Consider the following 14,763-nt stretch of genomic DNA (forward strand, 5'->3'; position numbering starts at 1 on the left):
AGGGAGGAGGATCTCGCGCCTCGACAAGTGTCGCGCGTGGCGTGGATCGAGCGCGAACCTCAGCGCAGCGGTGTGAGAACGTTGTTAGTCTGTCTGGTGGTGTTCATAGGTCAGTTGAAACGGGACGCGATCAAATGTTGAAACCGAGTGGTGGGTGAAAATCAGAACCTGGAAAAAACCGGCTGTAACCGTTGAGGTGCCGATACCGGACGACCGCGCCGCGAGCCCGCCACACGCGCACGACGCGACTCGCGCATCGCGCTCGAGCTCGCGACCGCGCGTCAAATCCGCGAAGACGCGAACGGCGACGCGGAGGATCCGGCGGCGCGAGGCGGCGGCGTCGGCCGCGAGATCTCGCGCGCGCGGCCGTTCCGAGAGGGGCATCGCGTCGTCGTCGAGTTCCGTGGAAATAATTCGTTCGTTCGCGCCGCGTCCGCCGCCGCCGTCATGAGCAGCACGAGCGGCGGGAGCGACGACGGCGACAGAGGCGGCGGCGGCGGCGGCGGCGACGGCGCGACGCCAAAGTCAGAGAAGAAGAAGCGCTCGGGCGCGGCGAAGAAGCACGCGCGCAAGCTGAAGAACGCGACGCAGATGGCGGAGCTCAGAGAAAAGATGCGCGTCGCGCGCGAGAGCAAAGCCGCGTCCTCCGCGGCGGCGACGGCGGCGACCGCGGCGGCGACCGCGGGCGCCGCCGACGCCGACGCTGACGACGCGCGGGGTTTGGCGTCGGCGTCGGCGCCGCCGCCGCCGCCGCCGCCGCCGCCGCCCGCGTCGTCGTCGTCGTCCGCCTTCGCCCCGGGTGCGATCCTCGTCGCCGCGGACAAGGCGTACTTGGAGGGCGACCTCGACCGCGCGGCGACGCTGTACGAGGGCGCCGCCGCGGACGACGGCTCCGGGTTCGCGCCGCTGGCGTCGATGCGAGTCCACGCCGGGGATTTATCCGGCGCGCTGGATGTCCTGCGCGCGGCGGCGGCGGCGGCGGCGAACGCGAAGGACGCGTCGAGAACATCATTCGACGCCGACGCTGCGCGGAGGCTCGCGATGGACCTCGCCGAGCTGTGCGCCGCGGCGGCGTCGGCGTCGAGCGCGTCGGCGCCGCCCGCCGCGCTGTCGTTCGCGACGCCGACGGGGACGCGTCGGAAGGCGTTGACGAGCTCCGCCGCCGCGCGCGTCTCCGCGGCGGCGTCGAAGCAACTCGCGGCGGGCTTGTTCCTCCGCGCGCACGCGAAGGGGGACGTGAACGCGCTGATCCGAGCGTCGGAGACGATCGCGTACGGCGGCGAGGGGGACGACACGTCGCCGCGCGCGGACGCGGACGGATGGCGGCGCGCGGCGAGGATGGCGTGCGCAGCCGGGCGAGCGCTCGGGGAATGGAAATCGCAAACGCCCGCGAACGACGACGACGCAAGGCCGCGGTGAGACTGCTTCCCATACGACCCCGTTCGCGTGGTGCACGCCGTTCCTTAAGGACTTTTCCCGTCGTCACTCTTCACCCGCGCTTCCCTTTCAACGTTTGACCGGTAAGACGTTCGACTGACCGATCGCTTCACCCACAGGAACGACGACGACGCGCGGCGGCGCGCGGCGAAGGCTGCGTTCGCGGTGGCGGCGGGGCACCTCGTCGCGCGCGCGCGCGCCGTCGGCGACGACGTCGCGCGCATCGCGGACGTCGCCGCGGAGGCGGCGTGGTGTTTAGGCGAGAAGGACGTCGCGGGCGCGTCGGTTGACGTTTTATCTTCCGTCGGCGGCGCGGCTAGGGAACCCCGCGCGTTGGTCGTGAACGCGTGCGCGGCGGCGTGCGCGGACGTCGTCGAGAACGTCGCGGCGTCCAAGAAGATATGCGTCGACGGTGCCGACGATTCGAATCCTCCTTTGGGTGCCGAGGGTGCCGAGGGTTTAGGTGATGTCGACGTGGACAAATCAGATGCGTCTTCCGCGGCTGTCGTCGTGAACGCGATATCGACGCTGATCGCCGTCGCGCGATCCGCGGTGACGTCGCTCCCTTCAGGTGCGTTCTCCTTCACCACACTGGTCCCCGTACGAACTCGTCCGCGTGGTGAACGCCGATCCTTAAGGACTTTACTTCCCGGCGTCACTCTCCGCCCGCCCACCGCTTGCAATCCCGACACACCTCGACGCCTTTCAACTCCGCTTCTGACGCCTTTCAACTCCACCCCGACGTCGCTTCGTACGGACCCTCGACCCTCAGACGCGTCGGACGACGCGAGAGAGACGACCGCGGCGGACGTTCTCGGCGACGACACCGCGCGCGTGTGCAAGGCGCTGTGGGCGAGCCGGTGCCGGGACATGCACGCGATGCACGCGAAGACGCACGCGAGCGACCTCGTCGAGCGGCGCACGCGGACGATCGAGTCCAAGTCCGAGGCCAAGTCCGCCAAATCCGCTAAGGCGCGTTCTATACACTGGTCCCCATACGACCGCGTTCGCGTGGTGAACGCCGATCCTTAAGGACTTTTCCCGGCGCGTCTCTCCGCCCAGCCCCCGCTTTCAATCCCCGCCCTCGGCGCCTTTCAACTTCAACTGACGCCTATGAACTCCACCCCGACGTTCGCTTGTATAGAACGGCCCTAAATCCGAATCCGAGTCGAAGACGCGCGACGACGCGTCCGACGACGCGTCCGACGACGCGTCCGACGACGCGTCCGACGACGCCGACGACGCGTCCTCAGGCTCCGCGGACGAGCGCCTCGAGGCGTCGTCGCGGGCGGACTTGAACCTCGCGCGCGCGGCGATCGCACTCGCGGCGTGCCACCCGAACGACCCCGCGGTGTACGCGCACTGCCTCGCGTCGTGCGGTGAGACTGCTTCCCATACGACCCCGTTCGCGCGTTGATCGTCGTTTCTTAAGGACTTTTCCCGTCGTCACTCTTCACCCGCGCTTCCCTTTCAACGTTTGACCGGTAAGACGTTCGACTGACCGATCGCTTCACCCACGCACGGCGCTCAGCGTCCATCCCGGAGCCGTCCGCGGAGACGGCGGAGGCGTTCGAGGCGCGTTCTTTCTTCTGTGTTTGTTCACACTGGTCCCCGTACGACCGCGTCGGCGTGGTGAACGCCGTTTCTTAAGGAGGACTTTTCTTCTCTCCCGGCGTACTGTATGTTTCTCTCCGCTCACCGCCCCTCGCTGGTTTCAATCCCGACGCGCGCGCCGCGACGACGCCTTTCAACTCCGTCGTCTGACGCCTTTCAACTCCTCCCCGACGTCGGTCGCCTCGACCCTGGACCCTCCCTCGACCCTAAGGCGTTGACGCCGCCGGACGCCGGCGCGGCGATTCTCAAGCCGCTGCGCGCGTTTCGAGCGCGCGCGGAGTCTGCGGCGCACTCGCCGCCCGCGTCGCCCAGGGACTCGGGCGCGGGCGCGGCGCTCTTATCGCAGCTCGATCAAGCGCGCGATCAGGCGCGTTCTATCTCACACTGGTTCCCATACGACCCCGTCCGTGTGGTGAACGCCGTTTCTTAAGGACTTTCTCTCCCGGCGTCTCTCTCCGCCCAGGGTCCCTCGCTTTCAATCCCGACACACCTCCCTCGGCGCCTTTCAACTCCGCTTCTGACGCCTTTCAACTCCACCCCGACATTCTTCACTTTGGTTGGAACGCGCGATCAGTACGTCGGCTTGATTTTCGACGAGCTCATGAACGTCGCCGTCGGCGGCGCCGCCGCCGTCGCCGCCGCGCGCGCGGCGGTCCCGCCCGGGCCGATCGCCCGCGCGATCAACCGTAACGCAGGTAAACCGGCCGTTTCGTTTTCATCCCTGGACGAGGACACGATGACGACCTCATCCCCCGCGAAAGCGTGGTGCTCCGGCGGCGTCGTGCCGTACTACGCCACGTGCGTCCGCGATCCGTTCGCGGCGAACGCGTCGGTGGATCCGACGCCGCGGCTGCTCGGTCTCGTCCCGGACGCGATGTCCACGCCGCCGGCGATGCGAAGGGTGTCTCTCGGGGATTTACCCCCGGGGTCGTTGTCCGCGATGGAGGCGCGGGGGCAGGCGGGCGCGGCGGTTGACGGTTCATCTTCCGTCGGCGGCGCGTTCGGGTCTCCGACGCCGACGCCGGCGGCGGACCCGGACCCGGACCCGGCGGCGACCTCAGGTGCGTTCTATACACTGGTTCCCATACGACCGCGTTCGCGTGGTGAACGCCGATCCTTAAGGACTTTTGCCGCCGTCTCTCTCCGCCCATCCCTCGCTTTCAATACCCGTCCTCGATACCTTTCAACTCCACCTGACGCCTTTCAACTCCACCCCGACATTCGCTTGTATGGAACGACCCTCAGCGTCCGAGGAGGATAACTACAGCGACGAGAGCTTCGGCGCGTCCTCGAACGCGGCGGCGGCGGCGAACGGCGGTACTACGACAACTCGTGGTGGACGCGGCGGCGTCGCGGTCACGACGCTGATCCTCCCGTCTTCCGACGCGTCGGACGCGGAGCCGCGGGAGTATCAGGCGCGTTCTCCTTCACACTGGTTCCCATACGACCGCGTTCGCGTGGTGAACGCCGTTCCTTAAGGACTTTGCCCGGCGTCTCTCTCCGCCCAGGGTCCCTCGCTTTCAATCCCCGCCCTCGACGCTTTTCAACTCCACCCCTGACGCCTTTCAACTCCACCCCGACATCGCTTCGTGTGGACCCTCGACCCTCAGAAGACCCCGGAGCCGGTCGCGGACGAAGCGTTCTCGCTGGCGACGACGGCGCTCGAGACGTCTGGTTCTGCTTCGTCCGACGATAGCCTCGCCGCGATCGAGGACGCGCTGCGACGAAGCATCGCCCGCGACGACGACGACGACGCCGATGGGGACGCCGAGAGCGACGTCAGCGGCGGCAGCGCGAGCGGCGACGAGGACGGCGCGAAAGGAAACGCGGCGGCGACGGCGGCGGCGACGACGACGACGACGACGACGGTCGCCGCCTCCGGGCTCGACGTCAGCCGCACGTCGTCGATGGACTCCGAGGTCGCCGCCGCCGTGGACGCGACGAGAGCCGCCGCGGCTAAAGCGGCGGTCGCGAACGCCATGGCGGGCGCGTACGACGCGCCGATGATGACTCGACCCGGTCGCGCGCGCGGCGGCGGCGGCGGATCGGCGGGAAAGTCGGCGGTGGGGGCGCGCGCGGGTCACGCCGAGGGGTCCTTCTCCGCGGCGGCGGCGGCGACGGCGGCAGCGGCGGCGGCGGCGGGAGATGTATTACCCTCCCGCGTCACGCCTCTGCTCACGCGGTACGATAAGCAGGTGTACGGCGACCGGAGAGCGGGCGGCGCGCGCGCGATGGGGGGCGGCGCCGGCGGCGCCGGCGGCGGAACGCATTTGCGTTTGCTGACGCGCGAAGGGATGCGACGCGCCGCCGCGGAGGCGGCGAAAGCGGCGGCGCTCGCCGCGGACGCCGCCGCGAAGGCGCAGCAGAACGCAAATGAGTGGAGAAGCGCTGAAAACCCGAACTCGAAAGTAACGCCTGGCGTGGGGGCGTTACGCGCGATGAACGCGGACGTCCAGGCGGTCATCGAAGCCGCCGTCGCCGCGGCGACGCGAGACGCGGAGACTCGCCTCGCGGCGACGCTCGAAGCCGCGCTCGCGAAGATCCGCGAGGACGACGCCGCGTCCTCCGGGGCAGCGAACAGCGGGGATGATGTTACTGGCGAGAAGAAGGAGAAGGAGAAGAAGAAGAATACCTTGACGGCGGACGGCGTAACGGACGACAACGGGGCGTTACTTTTTACGATCGACGCGGCGATCGCCCGCCACCCCGGATTACGCCCGTCGTCGCCCATTCGCACCGAGTCGGTCGAAGACGCCGCCGCCGCCGCAGCGCTGGAGGCGTCCAAAGCCGGCCCGGACGCGCAGTCGATGTACTACAGCTCCTACAACGTCGCGCTGGACGCCGCGACGACGACGACGGCGACGACGGCGGCGGCCGCGTCCGACGCCGCGCGCGTCGTCCGCGTCCGCGTCGGAGAGAAGGGCCCACAACCTTTTCCGACGGCGGCGGCGGCGTCGGCGGCGGCGGTCGCGTCGTCGATGGCGTCCGCGGGCGCGGCGGGGAGAGCGGCGAGCCGCGCGCGCGCGGAGCGGATGCTCGAGCGGCGAAGACGCGTCGCGAACGCGGGGAGGAACGGACGGCCGGAGGTGCGTTCGAGTCACACTGGTTCCCATACGACCGCGTTCGCGTGGTGAACGCCGATCCTTATTGAGGACTTTTGCCGTCGTCTCTCTCCGCCCAGGGTCCCTCGCTTTCAATCCTGACACAACTCGACGCCTTTCAACTCAGCTTCTGACGCCTTTGAACTCCACCCCGACATCGCTTTGAACGATGGCCCGACCCTCAGTTGTCTCACTTTTTAGGCGGCGACGACGACGCGCGGCGGCTCGCGTCCGTCGTCGACGCGGAGCTCGCGGAGAGGCAGATGCGCGCGCTGTTAAAAGACGAAGATAAAGACAAGGGAGGAAAAGAAGGTAACAACAGTGGTGGTAACGGTCCATCGGAAGGCGTTTCGACCACCTCGAAGAGCTTCACCGAACGACGGGCGCCTCCCTCCCCCCGGGAGTTTGGGATATTCGCCGACTTGGCGTCTGAGAAGTCGTCCGGCGCCGCCGTCCTCCGCGCGAGCGACGCGCGACGGTCGCGTCCGAAACCGCCGCTCTCCGCGCGTTCATCCGTGAACTCCCAGCTCGGCGGCGGCAGCGGAAAAGGGTTATGGGCCCGGAGCAGCCTGAACGACACCGTCGACGCGGCGTGGGATAAATTCGACGACTCCGTCGACGTCCGCGCGTCGCGACTCGACGCGTTGCTCGACACGTCGGACGCGCAAGAAGACGCTGTCCTCGCCGCGGAGGCGGCCGCGGCGGAGGCTGAGGCCGCGGCGATGGCGGACCCGATCAAGGACGCGATCGACGCGATCGCGGTCGCGGCGTCGCGAGCCGCGGTGACGACGCCGCGGGCGCCGGCGGATCCGTTCCCGTACTTGCTTCCGTGGGTGCAGAAGAGAGCCCGCGCGCTGTCGCAGCTCTGGTCGCAAGCGTCGCATCCGTCGCGGCGGTCCGCGGTCGCGGCGGCGGCGGGGATGGTCCGAGGAGGGTCGACAGGGTCGCCCTCGTCGGCGCTCAAACAGAAGCCGACGCGCGGGGACGTGCTCGATCGCGCGGAGCTCGCTCGGTTCACGCGGCTCTTGTTACCCCCCGAGGCGGACGCCGCGCGGTCGCTCTGGTACATGCACGCGTGCGTGTCCACCGAGTGCGGCCCCGAGGTGTCGCTTTCGGACTTCACGCGGCAGGTCAAGGAGGGCGCGAAAGCCGGCGCCGCCGCGGAGGCGTCGGTAACGCTCGAAGAGGATGCGTTTACGCGCGCGCACGAGGAGTTCGAGTACGACGTCGTCCGCGTGTCGGAATGTACGGAACCGACCGGAACCCTAAACCCCGGGGAATCGTCGTCGGGGTCGCCGTTCGCGACGCCGACGAAAATGGGGACCCCGTCGTCGGCGAGAAAACGAAAACCGTCGTCGGGCATGTCGACGACGCCGGGACGCGCGGGCGGGCTCGCCCCCGGCGGCGGCTTCGGCCAAGGCTTTCGAACGCCGCACGACGCGACGCTCGCGCGCGTCGCCGCCGCGGTCGACGTCGACGTCGGCGCGATCAAACGCCGGTTTCACCGCGGCGGCGTCCACGGCCCTTTCTGCCTCTCCCCCGAGGAGCTCTCCGCGACGCTCCTCGAGCAGAGCTTCCCCGCCGCGGACGTCCGCGCGGTCCTCGCGGAGCTTCGCGTCTGGGAAGGGTACCCGTCGAAGATTCGATTCGCGAAGTTTCGAGCGATGCTTCGGCCGCGGCGGGACCGCGTCAAGGAGCGCGCGATGAAGGCGCGCGACGCGGGCGCGGAGGCGCGGCGAGCCGCGGAGGAGGACGTGGCGAACGGCGTCCCGCTGACGATTCCGACGGGGGGTGGGGGCGCGGCCGCGGGGGGCGACGTCTCGGTCGATTTCGAGGCAGCGACGCCGAAGGCGGCGGCGGCGGCGGCGGCGACGGATAAGGAGGACGTCGAAGCACTCGAACCGCCGCGCGCGCCGGGCGAGGACGGAACGCGAATCGACGCCGACGACGCCGCGGACGCCGACGTCGCCGCGGAGACGGAAAAGGCGAAGGCGACGGCGCGCGACGCGTTAAGCGCGCTCGAGGCTGAGGCGCGCGAGTGCCTCACCGCGGACGTCCCCAGGGAGAGAGAAGACGTCGCGAGGGACGAGACGCGCGCGCGGCGCGTCCGCGACGTCGTCGAGGGACCTTCTTCGCCCGACGCGGCGGCGGCGACGCGGGAGGAGACGATCGCGTACGCGCGACGACTCGCGGCGCGATTGCCGCCGCCAGCGTCGTTGACGGTGCCGTCGAGGGACGAATCCCTCGACGTCGAGGCACTCGAGCCGCCGAACGCGGCGAAGACGCCGGAACTGGAGCCGGACGCCGCGTTCGGCGCCGCGGTCGCTGCTGAGCGGTCGCGGTCTCGAGATCCAGCGATCCAGCCGCCCGCGGACGACGACGACGACGAAGCGTATGGGAACCAGTCTGACGAAGCGTCAGAGGCGCTGGAGTACGACAGCGACAGCGAGCCGTTGGAGGACGACGCGTTGGACGCCGCCGTCGCCGCGGTGGCGTCGCACTTGGGGGTGCCGAAGGGTGCCAACGAGAGCGCTGACGTGGACCAATCAGAAGACGTAGACGACGATGACCTGTCGCTCTCCGCGTCGGCGAGCCCGCCGGGGAGCGGTTCGGGCTCGGGCTCGGGAGGAGGGAGCGCCAAGCTCCGAGCCGCGCGCGACGCCAAACTCGAAGCGTCCCGCTCGCCGTTTTCGCGACGGACGGAACGGAACGCGTCGGAGGCGGCGGCGGCGGTCGCCGCCGCCGCCGCAGCGACGGTTGACGTTCCATCTTCCTCCGCTTCCGAACGCGAACGCGACTGGCTCGCGCGCGCGACGCCGGAGGAACGCGCGGCGCTGGCGCTCCCGGATCGCCGCCCGGCGCGAAACGTCGTCGCCGCCGCGCCGGGGCCGGGGCCGGGGCCAGGGCCGGGGCGGGGCGGCCGCGACGCGCAGCAGCGCGCGACGGAGGCGGACCGCCTGCGGAAAGCCGCCGCGGGCGTCGTCTTGGACGGCTTCAAGGAGGTCAACTCGGAGCTCGCGAGGCTCGAACGCGACGCGGACGCGCTCGAGGAGGATTTGGAGAAGAGCGCGGCGACGATGGCGGCGATCGAGGTGAGACTGCTTCCCATACGACCCCGTTCGCGTGGTGAACGCCGTTCCTTAAGGACTTTCCCCGTCGTCACTCTTCACCCGCGCTTCCCTTTCAACGTTTGACCGGTAAGACGTTCGACTGACCGATCGCTTCACCCCGCCACCCACGATCGACCCTCTTTGACCCTACAGAGCGCGAGGGACGCGAGCGCGACGTCGCACATGCGACGGCTCGCGACGCAGGCGAGAGCGCTGCGGGAGAAGGTGGAGGAGGAGGACGCGGCTGGGGACGCGGCGCGCGCGTTTTTGGAGCGCGAGCGAGGGCGGCGATGATGAACGAGCGTCGCGGGGACCCCGACGGATTATTAAGACTACATCTATCTATCGTTCGCTAAAAATCTAATGTATAACGCCACACAGGCGGCCGTTTTGAACTGGTTAAACTTCAAAGCCGTCGACCAGAGCTCTCTCTCTTCGTCCGCCGCGTTCGATCGGTCACCACCGCCGCCGTCGCGCCGCCGACCGCGAACGCGCCCAACCCCACCGCGCATCGCATCGCGACCGGCGGCCCGGTCGCTCTGTAAAAATCCCTCCAGCTCGCGATCTTCAGCGGCTCGCCGAGCGTCGCCGTCGCCGCGCTGAGCGCGCCGCCGGCGTCGACGATCGGAAAAAGCGTCCGTCGCGCGATCGCCCAGACGCCACCCATCGCGCCCGCGCCCGCGAGTCGCCCGAGCGACGACGACGGCGCGTCGACGTCGTACGTCGCGAGCGAGGAGTCAGATGACGACGCGAGCGCGTGACCGAGGTACCACGTCGCGACGCACCCGCCGAGGAGCGACGGAGGGCCGACGAGCACGAGGACCCCGGGGCACATGTCGTGTGATCTGAGGTGCCCGCTAAGAGTTCTCGCCGCAGCTGTGTACGTGACTTCCGTACTACACGTACAGTATCGTATGGAGAGATAAGCATAGAATACTACGAAAGTACTTTCGTACGAAAGTACTTGTGACTAAATACTCGATACCTACTCACTTGGAATATTTCTTTGAGTAACAGGGTCTGGTATATGTACTTTCGTACTTTCGTACGAAGGTAGCTAACTTCACGTACGTAGATATGTACTGTAGTGTAGTTATGTACGACCCTTCGTATCTATTTGCAAATCTTAAATATCCGGAACCTGATTGGTCGAAACCGGAATAACATAGAATACGTGCAATACCGCACACACATTCCACACACACATTCCTTCTTCGCGCGCCGTCGCGCGCCGTCGTCGTCGTCGCGAAGACGATGGGGACGATAAACCCCGCGTCGATCATCATGGCGCCCATGATCGCCTTGGCCGGCGGCGACGCCGCGCGACGACTCGTCCGGAACGCGATGCAGCACGAGGGCCGCTCCCGAATGATGAAGATCTTCTTCGCCGTGATCCCCGTCCCGGAGCAGTTCTACGCCCGCTACAAAGACCTCGAGCTCATCAACACGCGACGGATCATCGGGATCGCGACCGCGGTCTTATACGCCGCGGTCGCGATTTCCTTCGCGGTCGGCCTGTGGTTCTACTACACCATCAAGGTGAATCACACGCTCGTCTCCGCGTGGGAATGGTCCGTCTCAGGATACGACTGCAAGCCGCTTTCCGGGGACGAGTTCTATGGAAACACGTACACCTACGCGGAGTGCCAGGCCAACTATCGCCCGGTCTCCGAGGATTCGATCGACTTCACGAAGCGCGCGGTCGGCAGGAGGTTCGGGAACGCGTGGAAGGCCACTGGGGGTGGGTCGCTAATCGTGGCCGCGGACGGATACGGAAGCGTGTCCTACAACCCGTTCGCGACGCAAAACAGCGAAGGCTTACAGGCGAAGTACCTCTCGACCGAGCCCGAGGATACCCACGAAGCCAGCCCGTTCACGCCCGATGGACGCGGCGGGTGGTACGGCGACGACGCCGTGAACTCCGCGGCGAACGTCGCGACGGGGAAGTACATCTACCTCGAACCTGGAGATCACTTCGTCGGCATTTGCGCGCCGAGCGGCGGGGCACTCTATCTGGATGACTCTACCACGCAAAGTGTGACCGCGGGGATAGATTGCACAACGGACGCCTTGGACGCCGCGTACAAAGCGACCTGGGTCGCCATGTTCGAGAAGGTCATGGAGACGTACGGCGACGTGTGTCACTACACGTACTCGAACAGGCCGTTCCTGTGCACGAAGAACGAGCGGCAGCACTGGCTCACGATTTTCGCGCTCGCGAATAACATAAGCGCGCTGCTGTACACCTTCCTCGCGATCGCGCTCATCAAGGCCGTGAGAGGAAAGCCGACGGACCGCGGGGAGACGAAACACTGGGTGAAACGGTTGCCGTTACCCCCCGAGCTGTACAACGAGCAGTACGACCTCACGTTCGTGACGGGGGACGTCTTCGCCAGCGTCGTCACGGCGGTGATTTACGTCGTCACCGCGGCGTCGTTTATGTTCTTCTTCTTTTTTTATTCGGACGAGAACAACTACGACGCGACCGAGATTCTCACGAGCGAGTACGAGGTAAATGGGTTCGAATGCTTCCCGACGGAAGCGCACACCGGTTTCCGGACGACGCACTCGTACGATCAGTGCGTGGAGGAACTCAAGCAGAGGCCCCCGAGCGCGGCCACCGTCACGTTCCAGACTAATTATGGCAGCGAAGACGCCACGCATACGCAAGTGTATAACTCCTTGTGGATGCCGTTCAAGAAAATGGAGGAAGACGCTGAGTTCCTCGCCGAGAGCACGTGGGGCAATTTCGAGCTGATTCCCGGGTCGTATCTCGAAGACGTGACCGAGCCCACCGAGATCGCGGCGAACTCTTTACTGAGCTTCGGCGTCAAAGCGTGGACGACGACCGGGGCGACGCGGAAGTGGTTCTCGCGCCACGCCGGTTGGCCCGCGAACGTGTACATATCTCGGTCGAGCGCGTGGTCGGACCACGACGGGTCGAAAGATGCGGCGATCGCCGCCTGGGTGAAGGTCGCGGATCACATCGGGGATAAACTGTGCGACTACACGAAGGAGCAACCGCCGTACCAATGCGTTGAGGATTTGAACCTGTTCAGCGTGAATAACATCCTGAATTCGCTCGCGCTCGCGTTCGGTCTCGCGCAGCTCATCTACGCCATCTTGAGCTACCTCGCGGTGATTTTCTTCGCGGAACGGAACCGCATGAGCAAGCAGCCGATTCGTTCGTTGAAACCAGAGCGCACGTGGCTGTCGCGCGTCCCCGTGCCAGAGAAATTTTACGAGCTCAACGCGCTCGATTTAATCGCCAAACCGATGATCGTCTTCTCGGCGTTCATGGGCATGGCAGTCGTCGGCGCGCTCGCGTTTTACTTCACGTACATCATCTACGACGCGCAGCGGTTCACGGATACGGCAACCGTGGACGGGTACCAGCTCGACGGGTACACGTGCAAGCCGACGGCGACGGCGCGGTACGGCTCGCAGACGGCGGGGCTTCCGCCGTGGACGTACGCGGAGTGCGTCGCGAAACTCGAAGCGCCGACGGTCGAGAACTCCGGTCTGAACGACCTCTCGAAATTGACACCGGCCGGGGATACGTTTGACAGCTATCCTTCTAATGTCGCCGGGACGACGACGTACGCTAATAACCTGTACAGCACGCCGGTGCGTTCACACATGGATTAGACGCGTTTTTCACCCGTACCTTCTCGGTTTCAACACTCGATCGCTCCCCCTTTCAACTGACCGACGATTTTTTTTCGCGCGCGCGGCGTCGCTTGCAGTTCGACCAACCCGTGCGGTTCGCGCCGTGGGGGAAAGCCCTCCCCGGATTCGACTGGTACCGAGGGTGCACGAGCGACTGCGAGCCGTCGTGCGAGTGGTCGCACCCCGCCGGCGACACGCGGTACGACTGGGGGCAGACGTTTAACTGCAAGCACGGGGTCAAGACGTGGGACGCGCCCTACGCGTCCTTCGACGCATACTTCACCGCTAAGATGACCGCGTGGAAGTCGTCGTTCGACGGCTCCGGTCTGACGTTAGAGAACGACCCTCGATTCGGCATCTACATCAAGTACGCGAACGCGGCCGCGAAAAAAGAGTCGGAGGTTGTCGCGCAGTTCACGAGCATTTACCAGACGCTCGGGGAAGAGCGTCTGTGCGCGTGGACCAACGCCATCACGCCGCAGGCGTGCGAGAGGGAGACGAAGAACGACGTGCTGACGGTGCTGTCGCTCGCGTTCGCGAACGCGGAGCTCGCGGCGATGACGTGGATCACGTTGATTCCGATCTTCATCATGAGGTGCTGCGGGACGAAGAGCACGTATCGCGAGCGCGTCGAGGCGCCGCCGCCGGAGCCGCGGCCGAATCGCGGACCTACGATGTTTCTGGTGCCGACGCCGTCGTCGAAGGAAGAGCTCGAGGCGAGGCAGAGAGCCGAGCGCGAGGCTGCGGAGAAGCACAACGCGGAGAGGAAGGCCGCGAAGGAGGCGGCGAAGTTGGAGAAGAAGGCGTCGAAGATGGAGCGCGCGGCGTCGAAGAAGAAGCCGGAGGGGGAGGATCCGAGCACCGCGGTGTAATAACCCCCGGGGGCGGGGGGGGGGGGAACAGAGGGGTGGGGAGAACGTTTTTTTTGCTTTTGCTTTTGTTTTTTCGTTTTTTTATTTTTTGATCTTCTGCTGGTTTTAAAGTTTTACTAGTGGGTTTTAGTTGCGCCAAAATCGGGTCTAAAATCGGGTGGAAAATCGGGTCACCCCACCCTATTTTGCCATACGATTTTAGACCCGATTTTGCAACTAAACCCCGTTTCGAAATTCGGGTCTAAAATCGGGTGGGGTCTCCTTCGGTCGTTTGAAAGGGGTACCCGCGGGCGTTCGCGCGCTGCTGGAGTCGCGGGAGCGTCACAAACGCCGACGTCGTCCGCAAAGAATTTACTCGAAACACCACGATGCGTCGACCCATTCAAAAACATTGCACCGCTCGCTGTGATGATCACGACGTAATCAGCGCTCGAACAGGGCCGGACGCAACTTTCAACAAAAAAAGTTCTCCTCTCTCATCATTGACGATTTAATAAAACGCGACGATTTAAACCGTCATTTCAGGTTTCGTACCCACCCGATTTTAGACCCGATTTTGACCCACCCGGTTTTAAAATCGGGTGGGTTCACCCGAATTCGGGTGGGTCGTTGCAAAATCGGGTCTAAAATCGGGTGGGTACGAAACCTGAAATGACGGTTTAAATCGTCGCGTTTTATTAAATCGTCAATGATGAGAGAGGAGAACTTTTTTTGTTGAAAGTTGCGTCCGGCCCTGTTCGAGCGCTGATTACGTCGTGATCATCACAGCGAGCGGTGCAATGTTTTTGAATGGGTCGACGCATCGTGGTGTTTCGAGTAAATTCTTTGCGGACGACGTCGGCGTTTGTGACGCTCCCGCGACTCCAGCAGCGCGCGAACGCCCGCGGGTACCCCTTTCAAACGACCGAAGGAGACCCCACCCGATTTTAGACCCGAATTTCGAAACGGGGTTTAGTTGCA

General features: G+C 65.7%; 3 protein-coding genes across 4 annotated transcripts; 2 read left to right on the forward strand and 1 right to left on the reverse strand.

Moving 5' to 3' along the window:
- Positions 1-447: 447 nt before the first annotated feature.
- Positions 448-9,556, forward strand: MICPUCDRAFT_38340 (the record flags this gene model as incomplete). Of its 2 annotated transcripts, XM_003055808.1 has the most annotated exons (11): positions 448-1,415; positions 1,557-2,008; positions 2,210-2,409; positions 2,582-2,816; positions 2,969-3,012; positions 3,263-3,418; positions 3,626-4,112; positions 4,297-4,466; positions 4,662-6,137; positions 6,338-9,244; positions 9,416-9,556. In XM_003055808.1, the coding sequence occupies 11 exons, from the start codon at positions 448-450 to the stop codon at positions 9,554-9,556; spliced, it is 7,236 nt and encodes a 2,411-aa protein (XP_003055854.1). The 2 variants fall into 2 exon arrangements, with proteins under 2 accessions (XP_003055854.1, XP_003055853.1); XM_003055807.1 differs by lacking the exons at positions 2,582-2,816; positions 2,969-3,012; positions 3,263-3,418; positions 4,297-4,466 and having other exon boundaries at positions 2,210-2,442; positions 3,515-4,112; positions 4,873-6,141; positions 6,354-9,244.
- A 112-nt stretch (positions 9,557-9,668) lies between these two features.
- On the reverse strand, positions 9,669-10,097 carry MICPUCDRAFT_38341 (uncharacterized protein; the record flags this gene model as incomplete). The annotated part of the gene is made up of 1 exon (XM_003056203.1): positions 9,669-10,097. One exon carries the CDS (start codon positions 10,095-10,097, stop codon positions 9,669-9,671), a length of 429 nt encoding a protein of 142 aa, XP_003056249.1.
- A 384-nt stretch (positions 10,098-10,481) lies between these two features.
- On the forward strand, positions 10,482-13,970 carry MICPUCDRAFT_55045 (uncharacterized protein). The gene is made up of 2 exons (XM_003055809.1): positions 10,482-12,889; positions 13,009-13,970. The coding sequence occupies exons 1-2, from the start codon at positions 10,547-10,549 to the stop codon at positions 13,801-13,803; spliced, it is 3,138 nt and encodes a 1,045-aa protein (XP_003055855.1). The 5' UTR covers positions 10,482-10,546; the 3' UTR covers positions 13,804-13,970.
- The last annotated feature ends 793 nt before the right edge of the window (positions 13,971-14,763 follow it).

This window comes from Micromonas pusilla (assembly GCF_000151265.4).
Source record: "Micromonas pusilla CCMP1545 genomic scaffold MICPUCscaffold_2, whole genome shotgun sequence".
In the NCBI taxonomy this organism is placed as follows: Eukaryota; Viridiplantae; Chlorophyta; class Mamiellophyceae; order Mamiellales; family Mamiellaceae; genus Micromonas; species Micromonas pusilla.